General features: G+C 42.4%; 1 protein-coding gene across 4 annotated transcripts in view; it reads left to right on the top strand.

Annotated features, from left to right (window-relative positions):
* pomp (proteasome maturation protein) overlaps positions 1–18,072 on the top strand; it is a 194,206-nt gene that overhangs the window by 171,355 nt on the left and 4,779 nt on the right. For all 4 annotated transcript variants that reach the window (XM_087133454.1, XM_022235913.2, XM_022235912.2 and 1 more), the window contains exons 3-5: positions 11,494–11,554; positions 14,831–14,932; positions 15,480–15,573. In XM_087133454.1, the coding sequence (XP_086989580.1) occupies positions 11,494–11,554; positions 14,831–14,932; positions 15,480–15,573 (257 nt within the window). The remainder of the gene's footprint in view (positions 1–11,493; positions 11,555–14,830; positions 14,933–15,479; positions 15,574–18,072) is intronic.

Below are 18,072 nucleotides of genomic sequence, written 5' to 3' on the forward strand. Positions count from 1 at the left end.
AGCATGTGTACTACATACGCATGTTCTGTGCTCAGGCCCTCTTGTGGTCAAAACTGAACCGTTTAATAGCTTTGTTCTCTATCATTTACACAGGTTTCAGTGCACCGTTCCATCATGGAGTTTGCCAGAAAACACACCCTGTATGCTGTGGCTTTTTTCTAGTTGCTTCACAGTTTGAAACAATCGCATGCACCATGTTGGTACCCTTTTATTCCCCCCCCCGTGAAGACAACTCAGAACAGGTTTCTCCCATCATTTTCCACGCCCCTGTAGCTCCTTATGTGAGGCACGTAACATCAACAGTAACCCCAAACCAAACATTTACACTTTAAACAAAAACTGCCGCTGGACTGATCCAGACGGAGCACAGGTGGGCAGTCAACTCGCGATCAAAACAGGAAGGCCTCTGGAGCAGCATCCAACGTTAATGCAGTGAGACTAGATAGACATCGTGTTCTCTTCCCGACATCCCCCTCCCCTCCCCCCAAGAGCGAAGAGCGATTGGTGTCATCATCGGCTCAACGCAGTTACACCTTATCTTCCATCGACCCAATCAAGGACTCTGGTGTGATTGCTGATTCACTGCTAACAAGGACCCCCACATTTTGGTGATGATTGGCCGTGGGAGGGGGAGGGAGAAGGGGAGGGGGAGGTGGGGAAGGACTACGAGATGGAAAAGTTTAGTGTGTGCTTTTCCTTGCCCGTGGTTTGGACAACCCATGTCACAAAATCCTGGTGTCGTCCATCACACAACTTGTATAGTTTGACCCATGTTGTTCGTCAGTCATGTACTTATAAAACGAATGCATGTTAACAACACTGCTCTGTGATGCATAGTAACACAGTGCGCGCTCAAAACTTCCAGCTTTTTTCCCCCGAGGCTTCCATGAGTTGTTGCAAATGTATGATAGCTGCTAGTGCCGATTTTTGCCATCACTTCTTGGCCTGTTCCAATACGAACAATGAAATGTGGTCTACAGTAGAGGCTCAGAGAACGCAAAGCGGCTGTTCTAGGTTCATTCTTGATGCTGAGGGAGTCATTCGGTGTGTGTGATAGGCGGCTAGTTGGTGCCCATGGGACCTAACTCACGTGAAGAGTCATGCGTGAGGGCACATCCTTGACACGTGTTTGCGTTGCCACCCATGAAGACTCAAGTGTGGAGGCATGTACACACATGTACATGTAGATGGTTGTTATGCATAAAATAATTTCCATAAGTTACAGATTTAGAGTCCATTGGATAACTAGGGGTGCAATTCTCAGGATTGGTAGATTTAAGGATGTTTGACTATAAGATTGTGGAAAGTTAGAGAGGTCGGAAAATTGAGGCTTTGTGACCTTTTACTGTACTCAGCGTGCAAAAATGTAAGTCCAAGATTCAGATGATAGGCATGCTCATACATGTAAGTTGTGAGAAAAACTGTCAAAAGCCCTGAAAAGTCTTAACATTTTATTGTATTTTATTTGCACAAAGGGTACTTCAGCGCCCTCATTTTCTTGAGAGGGGCATTCAGTGGTTTCAGTCACTGACCAAGTTGAACTCTCACTGTTCCTTCTCTAATTCTGAGGGGGGGGGGCACACTTGGAGGGAGGCACAGGCCACGAGCTGGAGGGTGTGTTCCCCTCCAGGCATTCCTCCCATAGTTACATACCTCTGGATAAAAGATTTGAATGTTTGGCAATGGGCCAAAGTTTGGGAGAGATTTGAATTGGGTTCCAGCAGTGATCCTAGAGGTAAAACCAAAACAATGCAGAAGGCTGGAGTTGTAAAAATGGTCTATGTAAATACAGAATGGGAATTTCGCGAAATATGACATTGGGTTGCATTTCTACATGTACTTGAAGTAAACGTACCAGCATGTCAAGCAGACTGAAAATGTTAGTATTCTGCACACCTTTACTTGATTGCAAAGAGTCCATTGGCCGGACTGATTGACATCTTGATGGATCACCTCCATCTCCTTGTTTTCTCTGTACGCATCCTTTGACGAATGGGCTGATATCCTGCATGCCTCACTTGTGCTGCACCTACTCTTAGCTGTGTGCATACAATACAACACTTGATTGGGTGTGCCTTTTCCTTTTGTGAAACTTTAATTTGAAACCACACCTGGTTAGGAACAACCTTGATTATAGTAAAGAAAGAGGGGGTGTCAAAAATAGCATTGTACTAAATGACAGTAAGGAATGAATCATGTCTTGGTCATGTCAGATCTCTGTTACACAACAACCATGCATATGTGTGCTAGAAGAATGCTTCCAAAAGATGCCAATATGCTGCACAATGAATGTTGTGGAAGGCATATCCTTCTCCGGTAAACATCTGCAGTAATGATAATGCAGCAGTTCAGTTGATAATGCATTGATACTTCAACTTTGTAATCTGCTCCATCAATTCACGGTTTATGAGTAAGACATCTTTTCTTCCCCCCACCTCTACTGGGTCTTAAGTACCCAACCATCATCACTCTGGTCACAGTTCAGCCCTAACAAGTTACCTGGACATCCTGTGTCATCAAGATGTGTCAGAAATTATTAAACGCAGTGCAGGTTGCATTATGTCATGACAGGAGGCAAAAATGGTCCAGGGACAAGCAGCCCAGATGTCTTGGTTTCTTAGCCCACAGTTCATACTGGCCCGGTTGGTGACAGGTTTGTGGAGCTTGTCTCATCAGCAGGGATTGTGGAAGGTCCTTGAGTTTGTCACCATGGGGGGGCATCAGTAGGGCCATTGGCTTTGTTTTGACCCTGAGATGGTGCAAGGATCAAAGGGAGGGGTGTAAGGAGGTGTTTTGTTGTGGAGGAGTGGACAAGGATGGTGAAGGCAGTGGATGATTGATGTTGAGTGACTAGTTATTACAATGACATTGCTGAGGGTTCACAAATTTGCAAATAGGGTATCAACAAAGAAGGGATTTGGATGAGTGGATTACTCATTGGTATTTAAGAAAGGGGGTAAGATTGAGAGACTATCAATATACACTTGGGCTGGATTGCTTGGTTGGTAGGGTGCAGTGGATTTCTGGAGGCTCTGATCACAACTTGTTCAAGTTTCTCATTAAGCCAAAATAAATCAACAGTGAACCCCATTTTTAATTACTGCTCTGTGTTTGAATGGTTTGAAAGAAAAACGGACAAATGAACGAAAAAATCCTGACTATCGTTTGATATGTCTGCATTGCTAGTTTTGTCATTTGGTGCTTTAAGTCTTTTCACGATCACCCATATGACATGAATTGGGTTCAGTACCTTTTGACCTAACACCCCAAGATGCTGAGAAAATGGTATGATAGAGTGGCAGTACCAGTGTCGTGGTCAGAACATTGGTGGTCTCATCAAGCCTAGTCCATTTCCCTCGTCCAAACCAGAGATCTTGTGTTTTTATTATGAGGAAGGCTTCAGAGAATGCAACTTGGCTATCTGGTTGCTTTGTGTGAGTCTGAATACTTGACTCAGCGTTATTGAAATCGTCAATAAAAAGAGGAATTAAAAGATTCAGCGTTGGAATTCAAGTCTTTCAAGTTTCGACAAAAGCTACAGAGTTAAAGATTCAAGTACCCTCTGTACTCTTTTCAGCACAAGTAAGTGATAGAAATACATTAAAGTTGTCATTTTTAAATAGACTTGAAGTGAGAAGTGACTATGCTTTGTAAACAAATGGTTGCAATGTTTGACCATTCATGTCTCTTGTCATTCATCTGGCACATTGTTTGTTTGGTTTGTTTAAACCAAATATGTCATTTATGTTTTTATCCTGTATCTCCACCTGTCTTGACCCTATGGTATTGGGGAGGATAGGTTAGTGTTTATGAGAACTGCATGTTCCTCGTCTGTGTTGATCTAACCTCCTTTTTTTTCTCAGAGGAAGTACTTGAGACAAGTGGTAGCTGGCAGGAGGGAAGATAGAGATTGTCAGTGACAATAAGAACAGGGAGTGTCACAGGAAAGATCCAGGAGATGAGAGAAACATCAAGCAAAATTTGTGAGAGGATTGGGTTCAGTTGAGGGTGGGATCTTGAGGCAGTACGTGCCCAGTGTTACAGATTGTTGAAGTTGTGAGTAACGTGTTGTTTGAGTTTGGCTCATTTTTTGGAGACAGGTGATGAGAGATAGACATACTTATAAAACCTGATGGGATGGGTCAGGCGCAGCAAGGCATCTGTTTTGGTCCTTTGTGCGAGGATACAAACTAGAAAAGAAATTTCCCCTGGGATATTCATTTTTGAAGTGGGGAACACAGTAGGGGTTCTTGTCGGATGGAAATACCAGTCTGCCCAAGAAACTGAGCTTGCTGAAGGTGCAAGAGGAAATGGGAAAATTATATTTGTAAACAGTAGAGGGCGATAGGTTGAGTTGATGGCAGAGAAGATTGCTGTCGGGCGTGGTGAGGTGCATGGGCCATTTGGAAGGGTGTGAATCATGTAAAACTGGCCACAGTTGTACGCCCCGAGCTGAAGTGCATCCCCCAATCGACGAAAGACAGGTGGTTACAAGTGGGTTCTTGCACGCGTTCTGCGTGTATGCAAAGACCATACTTTCTGGAGTAAATTTGTTGCATATATTCAGCTTGCTGTGCGTCAAGATGCACATATACTTGCGCACCTGTGTGGTGAGTTGTACCAAAAGGACCCGTCAATACAAACACGACCTCTTTTGTTCCGCTTGGAGCGGATAATGCTTGTAACTTGGTGTGCATGTAGGCCCATGCACATGTATAGAAATTAATGCAGAAGGAATTTCCTTAATGGGCAGTAATGTAAAAAAGGAAAGGTGATGAGTCAGTCTAAAGCACTACTTGGAATAGTGCCCTTTTCCGTGACTATTGCATTTTTTGCATAACCCTCTTTCCATTTGCCTTTTACAAGTAACCGAGGGTCAAAAGGTCAAGTTGCCACTGGCTTTTCAGGTGGCCAGCCTCATTATCATATGATAGAAGGGACCAATGACAATCCTCAGAGCGTCCTCTCTCCTCAACCCCCCCCCACATGTTGATCTCGTTTAAATGTGGTATCCCCTTCCCTCCTAGCATCCCTCGAGGGGGAGGGGAAGAGTCTCTTTGGGGTATCATCCATTCGTCTTTGCCCAGCCCCACCCAACCAAGGTAACGCCGGTGCAGACCGGGGCTGTCCGTGTACCCTTCCCTAATTGGAGGGAAGGAAGAGCGTTAAAGCGCTTGTGCTCTTATTCATTTGCACATCCTGTGCTCCGCATTTGTTTTTAATTGGCATTTGGGAACTTGCCCTGGGGAGGCATTGATCAAGTTTCCCCTGAGATGTGTCATTTTTTATTGGTGGCCAACAGTAACACTTTTGATGGCACCTATTAAAAATGTGCCATGCTCATAAAAGTGGTTGCAGTGGCAGTTACAGCTAGTGGTAACAAAGAACTCCAAATGCAAGTTTTGCTTGGCCATTATCCACCTCACCCCAGCAACATATGAGCACCAGTATGCTTGTGAAATGCTTGACGATTCTCAATGAACTAAAAGAAAGGAAAAAGAGGGGTTTTTGTCCAAGACCATTTGTTGACTCAGTGTGGAGGATAGAGCGCTGTTATAATTGTACATGTACTCTCATAAATATTTTAAAAGTATAACCTGTTTGATAGTAGTTGGAATAACCTCCCTCCCCCAAAAAAGAATGACTAAACATCATCTTTTTTTAAGCTTGCATAGTTCTTTCATGTTCTGTTCATTTTCTGAAGTCACAGCCTAGAGGCATGGAATGCTGCCTCCATGCTAGGGGCGACATACTTCTGTCATACTGGATTTCAGTAGGTCAGCAGTTTCATAGACCCATCAAAGTTCAAATTTGCCAATAGCGTTCCACAGATAGTCACAAACACAGGCTTTTTTTCACTAATAAAAAAGTTCACTGGGGTACAAATTTATTTACACCTGTTGAAGAATATTATGAACTGTTAATCAATTTATTAACCCTGCCACATAAAACTGTTGGCCAGGGAGTTTAATAAGTAGGCCTTCTAGTGGGTCAGGCCTCACCTCAGAGTGTGTGTGGGTGCGAAGTGATGGAATATGTTTGGGTTCCTTATCAATAGGAAACATCAGGGAGCTGCACATTAGGGAGTCACAGGGAAATGGTTTGAGCTGGAGGCGGGTTTTGGCTGTACTGGAAAGGGAGGGGGGTTTCAGACCAGTAAACAAACTGCCACAGACAACAGTGATAAATGCCCTCACTTCAGATATTCAGGCAAAAGGACTAACAACTTCAGAGGGTTTGAGGCTCATGTTATATTCAAGCTCACCCTTATTGCTTCATTGTTTATTTTCTGTTCAAATATGGTGGGTTAAGTAGCAGCTTTTGGAGAAATCTACACTCTTGCAAAAAAGAGCCACTTTGAGGAGAGGGATCCAATATCTCTGATTTTCTCAGAAATATAAGATTGCAGTCCTCTACCCTTCATTTTAGTTTATGTTGTTAATGTTTTTTTTTTTTTACAGATTCCCTTGTTTAGAGGACTGCCGTAAAATGCGCCAGTAGTAGAAAATATTGGGCATGCATATCCTGATTTAGTCTGTGTACACTGTTAGCCCTTTTTACTGGTCTTAAACTTGGGAAGTTCACTTATTAAAGTTGGATTGGGAGAAGTGTAATGGATGGAGGCAGAGCTACCCGGTAGCAGGAGGCAGATGGGGGGGGTGTTCTTCACGAGGCGTGTGGCTTTGAATGAGACTTACCGCACATGTCTGGAAAGGTGTTACCTTGGATAAGGGTAAAGGGATCTACGATCATACAGTTATTCTCAAAGGGACACAGGGCTGGTTGTGAATGGGACTTCGGGCGGAAGATGATATTGTTGGATAAGTGGTACATTGGAAAGGGAGATGGGGATGGAAGGCATTTAATGGACTGCAGTGAGGGAGGAACCGAAGTTAATCTCAAAGGGAATTGGAGTTGTAAATTTTACATCAGCAGAAGGTTGTATTGTTAGATAAGAAGTAAACGAGAATGGGAGACAGTCAGTGGGCTGGTGTGAAGGATGAAGTTCATTCTCCAAGGGGTATGGTTGGGGATGGGATATCGGCGGAAGGGTGTATTGTTCGATAAGATTTACATGTAAGAGGAGATGGAGGCCAGTCCGTGAGCTGATGTGAAGGAGAAAGGTCATTCTCACAGGGGGGTGGTATGGTTGGGACATGGGCGGAAGGGTGTATTGTTTGATAAGATGTAAGAGGAGACGGAGGCCAGTCTGTGAGCTGATGTGAAGGAGGAAGTTCATTCTCACGGGGGGGGGGGTGGTATGGTTGGGACATGGGCGGAAGGGTGTATTGTTTGATAAGATGTGAGAGGAGACGGAGGCCAGTCTGTGAGCTGATGTGAAGGAGAAAGTTCTTTCTCCAAGGGGGGGGTGGTATGGTTGGGACATGGGCGGAAGGGTGTATTGTGTGATAAGATGTAAGAGGAGACGGAAGCCAGTCTGTGAGCTGATGTGAAGGAGAAAGTTCTTTCTCAAAGGGGGTGTGATTGGGAACGGGACATCAGCAGAAGGGTGTAAATCACTTTAACTCAGGATAGTGCCATGTGAACTTGAACCGCATGCCCGTGTAATACGTCTTGCGAGTATGTACATCTATTCACGCACGTGGATGAAGCCTTGATCACTGCACTTAAATATAATTCCTGCACTGCTGGCACCGGATGAACAATATCAAGTGCAGGAATAAACACACATAAATTTAGCAACGGTTGTAGCAGGGTTTAATGCTGAGGAAGTCTGGGAACCATGCGTGCGTGATTGGGGTACACATTACAGGTGTAGCATATCCCCAGAAGGGGAAGTCAAGGTCCCCATGGACTTGGGCAGCAAAAATTGCTGACCAGGTTTTTCTTCCTTTCTTTCCCCTTGAATGGGCCCTCTCTGAATGTGAACTAAATTGGTACTAAAAGCCAGGGAGGGGGAAATCACGAGCAAACGAAATAGCCTTTGATCGGGAACTGGAGACAGTTGAAGTTTGGCTCTTTTATGAACTGGAAATTATGAATTTCCTTCCACATACTATTACTAACAGAATGCCTGTCAGGATTTCTTCATGTTTGAAGTGGTCCATTGAAAGTCCATAGAGGCAAAAAGTGATGGAGTAGCCCTAATGTAAATTGACTGCTGCAGGTACTATTGGTTAACTTCTTCCTGTAAGTGCTGGGATGGATGGGAGCTTGAATGCTTCATGCCCCAGAGCTAAGCAACTTGTCCCGGTGGCTCAAATGCGTGTGCAGAATTAAATGGGTCAGCATGTTGTTCACCGAATGAGATGCGGGGAAGGTCGTTTAGACACAGGGACGGCTGATGGGTTTAACCGCCGCATGCAGTGCCCTAAGTCACCTCCAGCAGCACCTCCCGTTTGTTTTGTCCACACATACACTAAGTCTTGAGAGGCCTGCCTAGGTTTGTGTTGAACTCGAACAGCCGTGACCTGTTGTAGCAAATGTAACCCTGTGGCAGTGTCTTAGAAGTTAGAGTGTTGCAAAGTACATGTATGAGTATGCAGCAGGGAATATCTCATTGGCACTGCTCAAATGACACAAATGAGTCAGTGTTGAGGTGTTTGGATGTTTATCATAAGTACATGTAGACTGGTATACCGGTACGTGTATCTTGTCGTTTTGAAAAATGAAAATTATCTTTTAGCCAAAGTAATACCTGTATTTTCACCAAGTGGTTAAATATAAGTTCCAGCTTTGTAGTGTCATTAGACAGAGCAGATAGGGAGCTCTCTTGTGGTGTATGAATACATTTTCTTTTCCAATTTCTTTTTTTGTGGTTTACAACATATATGTACTGTGTCCTGGAATACTCCGTCTTCAATATTCCAAAGCTCTAGAACAGGTAACAAAGCAAGAGAAATTGACATGACAAAGATTTGACATCACACAGTCTTGATTGTTTAGTCTGGTCTGAAATCAATATCCTACAGGCATGATTGTCATTTTATTGGTGGCAGGACCCTGTCCCAATAACTTTTGGGTAAAAGGGGGAAAGTTCCGTGTTTAGGAATGAGCAGGACAGAGGGGCGATTAGAGGTGGAGACTGGGATATGATGCAGCTGTGGAAGAGAAGCACCAGGGACTTGGTGGAAGCCATCCAGTGCGTCATTACCTGCCAAAAAAATTGATTGACTCTGCCAAGTGGTGGTTTCTCTGTTCTGAAGTGCTCAGGTCTGATCTGTCCTGCCTGACCAGCTGTACTCTTTACATGTTTGTCCTTGGAATGGTATATAGTAAGGCATTAGTTTTGTAATACTCACTACCCCCATTAAACCAACCACCCTGTTTACTTGCAAGATGGTCTCCAGCAAAACTCGTTGACTGATTCAGTCTCAATTTCAACACTTCAACAGTCCCACAATCAAACGCGATAATGCCCCACTCCCAATCACTCTAAATGTGCATGTGCATACACTGTACATGTACACCAATGTACCAGTACATGCAGGTCTTCAATTTTAACCCCAGTTCACAAACTGTCACTAAACGTTTTTCCATGCAGACTTAAATGCATTCTTCAAATGTAGGTCTCCTTCTCTGACCCTTGGCTGAATATGTATGTTCAGAGATCTATATTTACCCTGATTGTAATTGATGTTCTACTTTGTCACTGCTTTTCACCCTCTTGGATTGTATTCCCCATGTAATGTAACTCTGTATAATTCATAATGACAATAGTAATAATATACTTTTCCTCAATGAAGCAGCCCCTCCCCATGTTTTTTTTTTCCAGCCCAAACTTCAAATTTTAAAAATCACAGATCTCCAGCCACTTTTCATAAGTAAGTGGGACACTGCTAGTGCTGCGTCTTGGGAGTGGTTTTCGTGTTTTTTTAATGCTCCAAAGCACTGCCACAAAGCAATATTTGCTACAATGACTGGCTATAGCTCTCGATAGATCCATAGTACTGACACACAGTCAGCTTCCACGGACTAGCTATACTCTCTGTGTTTTGCGTGGGGCTTTTGCCTACACAGATCACCACTACTGTGAAGAAAAATTGTTTGTGAAACTGTCATTGAAAATTATCATGAGCTGAAATGTGCATGCCCTCCAACATCAACTCTTAAAGAGGACGCATGTTTGGAAATTATATGTAAATTGTCAACTAGATTTTGATGGTTTTTTTTAAGAATCAGACAAGAAAGATAAAGCAGTGTTTTCTTTGAAACAGTGGGTAATAATAAGTTCAACAAGCAAGCAGAAAATTCAGGCCTGCCACTTTGTCTTGACTCATATCCAGATGTAACAATACATGTTCATGGAAGTACAGCAAAGCACTGGCTAGAATTTTGAAATAGCCTTTATGATATAAATGTTTGAAATACGCCGTTTTTAAGCTTAAGCTGTGTTTTTTTACCTTTTTCTGGTTGTTCATTATCATCATTGATAACGTTGTACATGTTCTTCGAAATTCACATCCATTGTAGTTTCGTCTTTTTAGTTCCATTCCAACCAACAGTTCCTTTTGCCGAAGTTTGTATCTTCTAATTGAGTTACATGTATTCATTGTACACATCATGTTTAGAATTCTGAACTTAGATTTTGATTAGAATTTTAAATACTGTCAGCCTGTTGACTGCTTTTAATTTAGATACAATTAACCCTTTAATGAAAATAATATTCCAGCCTTTGTCCTAATTTCAATTTGTTCTAAGTGATATGGTACATACATGTACATGACTAAATGCGTGGTCTGGTGTGTTTGGAATTGTTTGTGTGTGTGTCTTCTCCTAGCCTTGTTTGTTTTTGCCATAGACTTGTTACTTTTGGTCCTTACATGTTTATTTCCCTTCCCTCAAGCCCCACATAACCCATGCAAATGGATTTTAGTTCCCATTTCCAATCCAAAAACACAGACCTTCTTCCCGACTGTCTGAAACTTATTTGGGGAAAAAAAAAATCATGGAATGCTTGGCATGCGATGAGATATGAACTTGAAAGCAGTGTCTCCACAATATTTGCTTGAGCAGGAATCCATTCACGGTAACAAATATTTTTGTCAAGTAAGATTTTTATGATGATTTGGTAATTACCCTGGGTGTCATGGAGGATTTCCGAAGGGGGGGGGAATCTTTTTCAACTCTGACCAGTTATTCTGTGTCATTAACCCAACTTCTGTATATGTTCCCCACATGATAAATTAGTAGGAAATCCCTCCCCAGAGTCTTTGAGGGTGTGATGTCTCACTGAGTTGTTTTTGCAGTCATGTTTTAAACAGATTACCTCTCCTACCCCCCCCACCAGCTTGTTCATCTTGGTAGTAATGTAGCTCATGAAAAAGGGCCATCCATCATGCAGGTCATAACCCAGCAGGGAGAACACCTGTTGGATTAATAAACCTAGGATATGTATGTAAGCTGACTGCAGTTCAACAGTGCCATTACTCAATCAGATGAGATAGTTTGTCTCCAGATTCATTCCATTGATGTTGTGTACAATGTATGTTTCATGTTTTTGTTTTTTTTTTTTATTTTCCTCTGTCCTAGGCCAACTTCAGTCAAGGAGAGCCTGACATCATCCCATCCTCTGGAAGACTCGGAGAAATGTGTAAGCTTACTGGAGGGTTAACCGTTGGGGCCACTTGTGAAATTCTGGCTTTTTGTTGGCTCTAGCTTTCCATCGAGACTCCAAAATCAGTCTCAAATGCTTTTTGTGTGAACTACTCAAATGCTTTTTGCGTTAACTACACTCTAAATGCTAGCCTCAGTATTAACAAGTTGATGTTTATCACAGCAGGAAATGGGAATTCATTTGGCCGTGGTGTGTTGGCTCAGAGGACCAAGCGTGACATGAAGTAGGAACTTGCAAAACACCTCAAATTCTTGGACAGTTTATATTGTTTTCATTTTAAAAGGAACTGTCCTTATTCTTTCAAAATCCACTCCAGTAGTCACCCTGTACAGTGCAATGCTTTCCAATGTTGCAGTTGTGACCAGTCACAAGACACATGTTGAACAGTGACAAAGAAATGCCTTTGTTGCAATTCATCTGACTAACTTGTGACTTGAATTCAGACTGGAGGCCTTGTGATGATCTTGTGATGGTCATACCAAGAGGTGATTTCATGATGGTTTGAAGTGCTACATGTACTTGAAGAGCTGCAAAAATCGGGTGTGGGTTTTGAGGAAAGGGATCCTCTGAAAGGCTGGAGAAGGTTTAGGAATGACTCTACAGGGTTGAGGAAGGCAGAGCTCAGTCCATAGAGATTAACAATGGCTTTATGTTTCCTTGATGCCACTGGGTTTTTATGCAGCAGAGAAGTTTAGAGGAGAAAAGAAATGTTCCCTGGCAAAAAATACCTCCATATGTCATTTGGGTTGACGATGAGCATTTCACAGTGTATGTCCATGTGGGATTTTCCGTATGAAGTAGGCCCTAAAAGTCAAAGTAACGACAGACGATGTGGCATTACCTCATATTTTTCCAGGCCATCAATATTGCCACATTGGCAAATGGCAACAGCTTTGCTGGTGACTCCTAATTTTTAGATGGAGCACAGGTCAAAGAAGGCAACAGCATCTGCACATTTGCGCTGGTCCCCTCCCCCCGTTGCATGTTCAATGTACACAATGGTTGCATACATGTAAGTCATGTGTCATGGAGGTTCATAGCGATCACGTGCAATACATGTACGTTCACTGACCCGGCAGGGTTATACTATTTTTAGAAATAATAGAAGTCAGCAAATGGTACAGTCTTCCAGTGACAGATGTGTGTAAAAACAAAAGCCAGATTTTGATCAGTTTCGGAACAGTTGAAACATGGAGTTTGTGTCAAGTTTTCATGGTGTGAAAGCAAAGCACTTGACAATTGTTTTTGTTTCCTGAATTCTCGTTGTTGCATGCCCGATGGGAAAGCCCCTCTGGTCCAAAGAGGTTACCTGCCTGAACTGCTTAGCTTTCTTTACACCAAGTTACATGTGTAACTTGACACAGAAAGAAAAAAATGGATTCCTATTTGCCACACAGTAAAATGTGCAGACAGCAATGTCATAGCCATGTGTACTCGTGTAAACCTTATCCTAACTCCTTAGCTTAGGGTGTGAGTGAAATCTGATTGAAATCGGTGGATTTAGTCCCGTGTGTCAGTTCGCAGACTCAAGGCAGCAGACACGCTGCAGTGTCTACTGCCCAGTATGCCTTGTCTTGCATGCAATCTTGTACTTGTTGTGTTTGGAGAATAACATGATTTCCTCTATAGGCTGCAGCTCAGAAACACGAAACCAATTTATTAATATCTGGCCCCGACATGAAGGCAGACTAATTTCCTTTATGAGAGAAACGAGGCAACTTCAGTAGCTTAGGCCTCATTAACCCCACCGACTTCATCAGGATGCCCGACCATAGGATGTCCAATTTACTCTTTGTCCAAATGCCGAAGTAATCATCCGCTTGCGTTTTCAGAGAGTATGGAGAACTTATTCCCCCCCCCGCTCTCCCACCCTCTCAAAAGGTTTGTAATTCTTGCTTCCCTCTGCCAGCTGGCATCGATTTAAAAGGATGTTTGATAAGGGGGTTCATATGCCCCAGAGATGAAGGGCACTGACTCTGTTCCTGGACGTTTGTGTAGGGAATGTGCTTGCTCCAACATTCCAATGTTTGGTCATCCCAGAGAACTATAGTGCAAAATCTAAGAGCTAACAAAATGAAGAAAATTTGTGGTTCTTAAATGAAAATGACAGATATGTTACGTGTAACACGTCGACAGTAGAATGTTTGGAAGGATCGGGCTGTACATGCATGAAGACTGGTGTGAAGCATAAGCTACAATATAACATCCACTCTTGTTTACCTCTTTGCTCTTCCCCTACCTTCCCTTCCAAGGGCGGTATCGATGTACCGTACAGTATGTAGATCCGAACCTTCAAATTGCAATGGAAGTTTGCTGTGTCTTTTGCTCAGCCATCTCAACTACATGTATTGGAAAGTTGTCACTCATGTCATCAAACAATCCAAGACACTTTGAAAAATTATGTGTACACTGCACTGGGTACATATGTACACGTATTAGCCAAATCTAGCATTGTGCACGTAAACATCAATCGCTCATTGGCAGCTGGAGTCTTCCCCTTTGTCCAGGGCCACTACCTGTGAGGTAGGCTGGGTGACTGCAGGTCGTTAGTTATTGTCACTCCCTGCCAACATATACAATGGGAGTGAGCTGTTTGTTAGCAGGATGTGCCGTAATTTATGGCATTACTGTAAACGGACGCACATTCATCGGCATGTGTGGAACCCTACTTTTTGTATAATCGCATGCGTCACAGTTTATTGGATTTGAGCCAGTTTCTTTCTTTCTCTTTTTTCCTTCAGTGCCTCAATTTTATTATGCTAGCCTAGACCAATAAGGGAGAAATCAATCGCCAGTTCATAACAAAGAAACTTCCTCCATGCCGTGAATTTTGGGAAATGTGCCAAGTCCAGTGCAAGTGTGTACTATACATGTACATTCCACTTGAGTACCAGCCTTCCAGTTTTAGCAAACAGCAGCTATTGAAAACCATTTGCGAGAAAGTGATTTGAAAAAAAAAAATGTGCACATCTATTAACATTTTGAATCATGCACAGGCTTGTTATTTTTCTCAAGTAGACCGTTTTCACCAGATGAAGTTACAAATTGAAACTTGTGACAGTTGGTAATCTCCAGATGATGAACAGAGCTCACTATTCGAAATTCAAAGTTAAAACAACTCATACATGCATATGTATTTCTATGAATCACAACTCCAAAAAAAAAAAAAAAAAAAAAAAAAACCAAGCAAAAATCACAGCCCTTCCATTCAACAATCACCCCCTCCCCTCAATGTTCTCTCTCATTGTACAGTATTGGGACAGGTTGCAGCAACAGGAATTCCACATGCTGCGGAAAGTACAAGGCCTGCATGCCCCTCTCAAGCTGCAGATGGAGTTACATGCAGCGAGACAGGTACCTACCAACAGATACTGCCCTGGACATTTGAATCATTGAAATGAAGTGGTTTGGTAATAAAGCTATGAGTACTTATTTGCTTGTGACAAAATCAAAGCACTTTACAATGAAAAATAAACCAGTAAGCAGCAAACAATAAAGAAGGAGGTTATGTACGCCCAGTTGTATTGTTGGACTTGTGTACTCTGTAAGCTCTCTAAAAATGAGCTGGAAAAACTGGCAGAATTTTGTTGTTAGTTTCCCTAAGCAAGGTACTTTACTGTGATACTTCTCATCCACCCGTAACATACGGGGTTACTCTAAGAGAAGTAAGTGAATGTGAGAAGTTGAGATTAAAAATTGAGCAGGTTGCTCGATGAAAAGCGGAACAATACTGAACACCATGCTTATTCCATTTTGTTCATTGAAATGTCAAATGAGTAATCTGATCCACGGTGCCATCAGTCCAGTGACCAGGCATGTCTATTTTCACCCTGAAACCTCAGACTCAGCAGGCTGAGATGCTAACTTCTGTCTTTCCCTTCTGTCCAACCTTAATAATCAGATTCAGAGAGCCCCCTGTCTACCCAGCTCCAACGCCAGCCTGGACACACTCCTTGGCCGGGATGAAACCATTGGCTTTGAAGACTATCTCAATGGTGAGCAAGAAAAGGGATCAGCTCCTTGGTTGGGGCCCATTTGCTCTGTTGTCCTTGGTCTTTTTGCTCAAGGTCATTTATTGTTTGTTTGTACAGTCAAAAACAAAAATCACTATACGTGGCCTGGGAGCCAAACTTTAAGTGACTTAAACGTACAAAGTTAAATAACACAAAGTCATACAAGTATAAAAAAATAATAAATACCGAAAAACACCACATTAAGAAATAGACTAAAGCTATGAAAACATATCAATACTAATAGTTACAGCTAACAAAGCCACAGATCAATGAATAATAAAATGGAATTTTAGCTTCTTGAGAGATTTTTTGTCATATGAAATTATCAGTATTGTTCAAGTCTATTTCAGTTGTTTTGAAAATGGAAATTCTGATTTGGGGTAAAACTTGTTTCACTGGAATATGGCTTAGGAATTTACATGTAGGTCATTACAACTTGCGTAAAATGGAGATAAAGGATTGAAGATCGTAAAATTACACTTTAGTCCGGAGATTGAAGTTCTGAGAAACAGCCTGAGAGAGAAATTGTTAGGTGAGTGATGAAGGAAAATGTTTGGAATCACTGATCAATTGAGATGTTCCATTCAGGTTAAAATAAAGAAGCTGTGTATCAGACTTGCAGCGTGCAGGGCCGGGTTTCTCTCGAAATGATCAACTTCATAAAAACCCAGGATTTACCTCAGGAAGGAAATGAAGGTCGATGACCATCTGCCATTGACCAGCAGCCGAGTCCGGATGCACTTGACTTCCCTCCCCTCCACCTTATTTATTGGTCAGCAGAGACCTGCAGTTGTATTGAAACTCATCACCTGGTGCGGAGATGACCTTGGGTCTGACGTGGGCCATTTGGCCGTGGACAGTCCGACCACAACATCCACAGAAATGGAGCTTTGGAAAAGGATTTGTTAGTCTTTTGATATCATTTGTTGAAGTCATTGTGCCATCTGGGAGGTCAGCAGGTCATGGTCTCTGTTCAGGATGTGGTGGTGTTTTTGATGTTGGGTCTTGGTTTAAACCCTGCACTGTTGTTGGGGACAAGTTTAGTACAACGTTCAAGCCATTTTTGTGTTTTTTTTTCCTGTGTGACATACTTCCTTGTTTTTCTTGTCCTGTACTCAGCACCCATGAGGTGAAGGTATTCAGCAGGATTAAACTTTATACAGTATCTTGATTGAGAAAGTTTGACAGTAATAAGGAACGGGCATAGTCAGATCACTACTCTTACATGGTTGTCCATGTGGTAGTGTTGACCTCTGTCCATTGCATTCAAATGTATTCAGGCATGTTTTTCAAATGAACGGCAGTTGTGAGTGATGATGGAAACCGAGCTTGCCACAGTCATTCCTTCACAGAAAGTTTGTGCTTTTAAGTAGTGTCTCAAGCAGTCTTGACAAGAAACAGGCGAAGGGACAAAATGATTGTATGCAAGACAAAAGGCTTACCTAATTAGGATGAAACAGAAAAATAACTTAAGAATTGGACGTAGACAGTGGAAGATTAAAGTGAATCCCACAACAGAAAGTACTATGCATGGCCATGACCGTGAGTCGTCGAGCTATCCACCTGAACTATCAGAACCATCCTGCAAGAGAAAACAAACTCTTACCAAGCCAAACAGGATCACACTGACCCTGAATATGATGTATCCCGGAATAGCCTAGGATTAATAAAAAAAAAGAGTAGAATATAAGCACCGCACTGCAACTCATTTCCTTAGCTTGTAAGCTCCGGTTTCCCTGTCCAGTCTACCTGTCTTTGTCTGGCCGGCCGTGCTGACACACCCAGTCAGTTTAATTGCCTTTAGCAGGCATTACTGCCTGGATTTAGTCCAGGGATTTGCAGGTGACGGTCAGCCGAGATGTGCCAGTCTGGGGGTTCAAGTGTCCTTTTGTGTCTCTTGGAGTTTTTTTCCTCTCTGAACAAGAAATGCATGCAGCGATTACAGTCGGAAATTTGTAGTTGAGTGCTCTCAGAATTCTGTGTGAAAATACACTGGACAGCAAAAGAAACTTGCCACTTCTGTCGAAGGCCGCACAAGGAAGAAATTGACATGCACAGCAACTTGGTTACTGAATCAACAGTCACCGAATGTAACAGAGTGAGCCGTAAGTTTTACTTAGAAATCAATGTCACAGGACGAAATAAAGAAGACACAGTCATTACTTTTCAATAATGTGTATGCATAGTCACTAAGGATGGCATCTCTATACGGAAACCACTCATGCCCTTCATTTTGACAAAACAGGTGTTCACTTTGTCATTGGTTATTTAAAGTGTTGTCCACTCATGGGTCACTTTTGCTTGGTGGAGAGTGCTTTTGTGTGTTACTTTTGATTCAGTAACCAAGTTGCTGTGCATGTCAATTTCTTCTTTGTTATAAAGATAATCACTTGCTTTTGGGCATGTGATTAGTAAGGGGTGTTGCAGCATACCTGTGTACAAAAATTGTTTATTTCTATGGGAGTGAATTTTTATATGTGG

This window comes from Acanthaster planci, linkage group LG02 (assembly GCF_054643075.1).
Source record: "Acanthaster planci isolate LZ-2023a linkage group LG02, COTS_SCS, whole genome shotgun sequence".
NCBI lineage: Eukaryota > Metazoa > Echinodermata > Asteroidea > Valvatida > Acanthasteridae > Acanthaster > Acanthaster planci.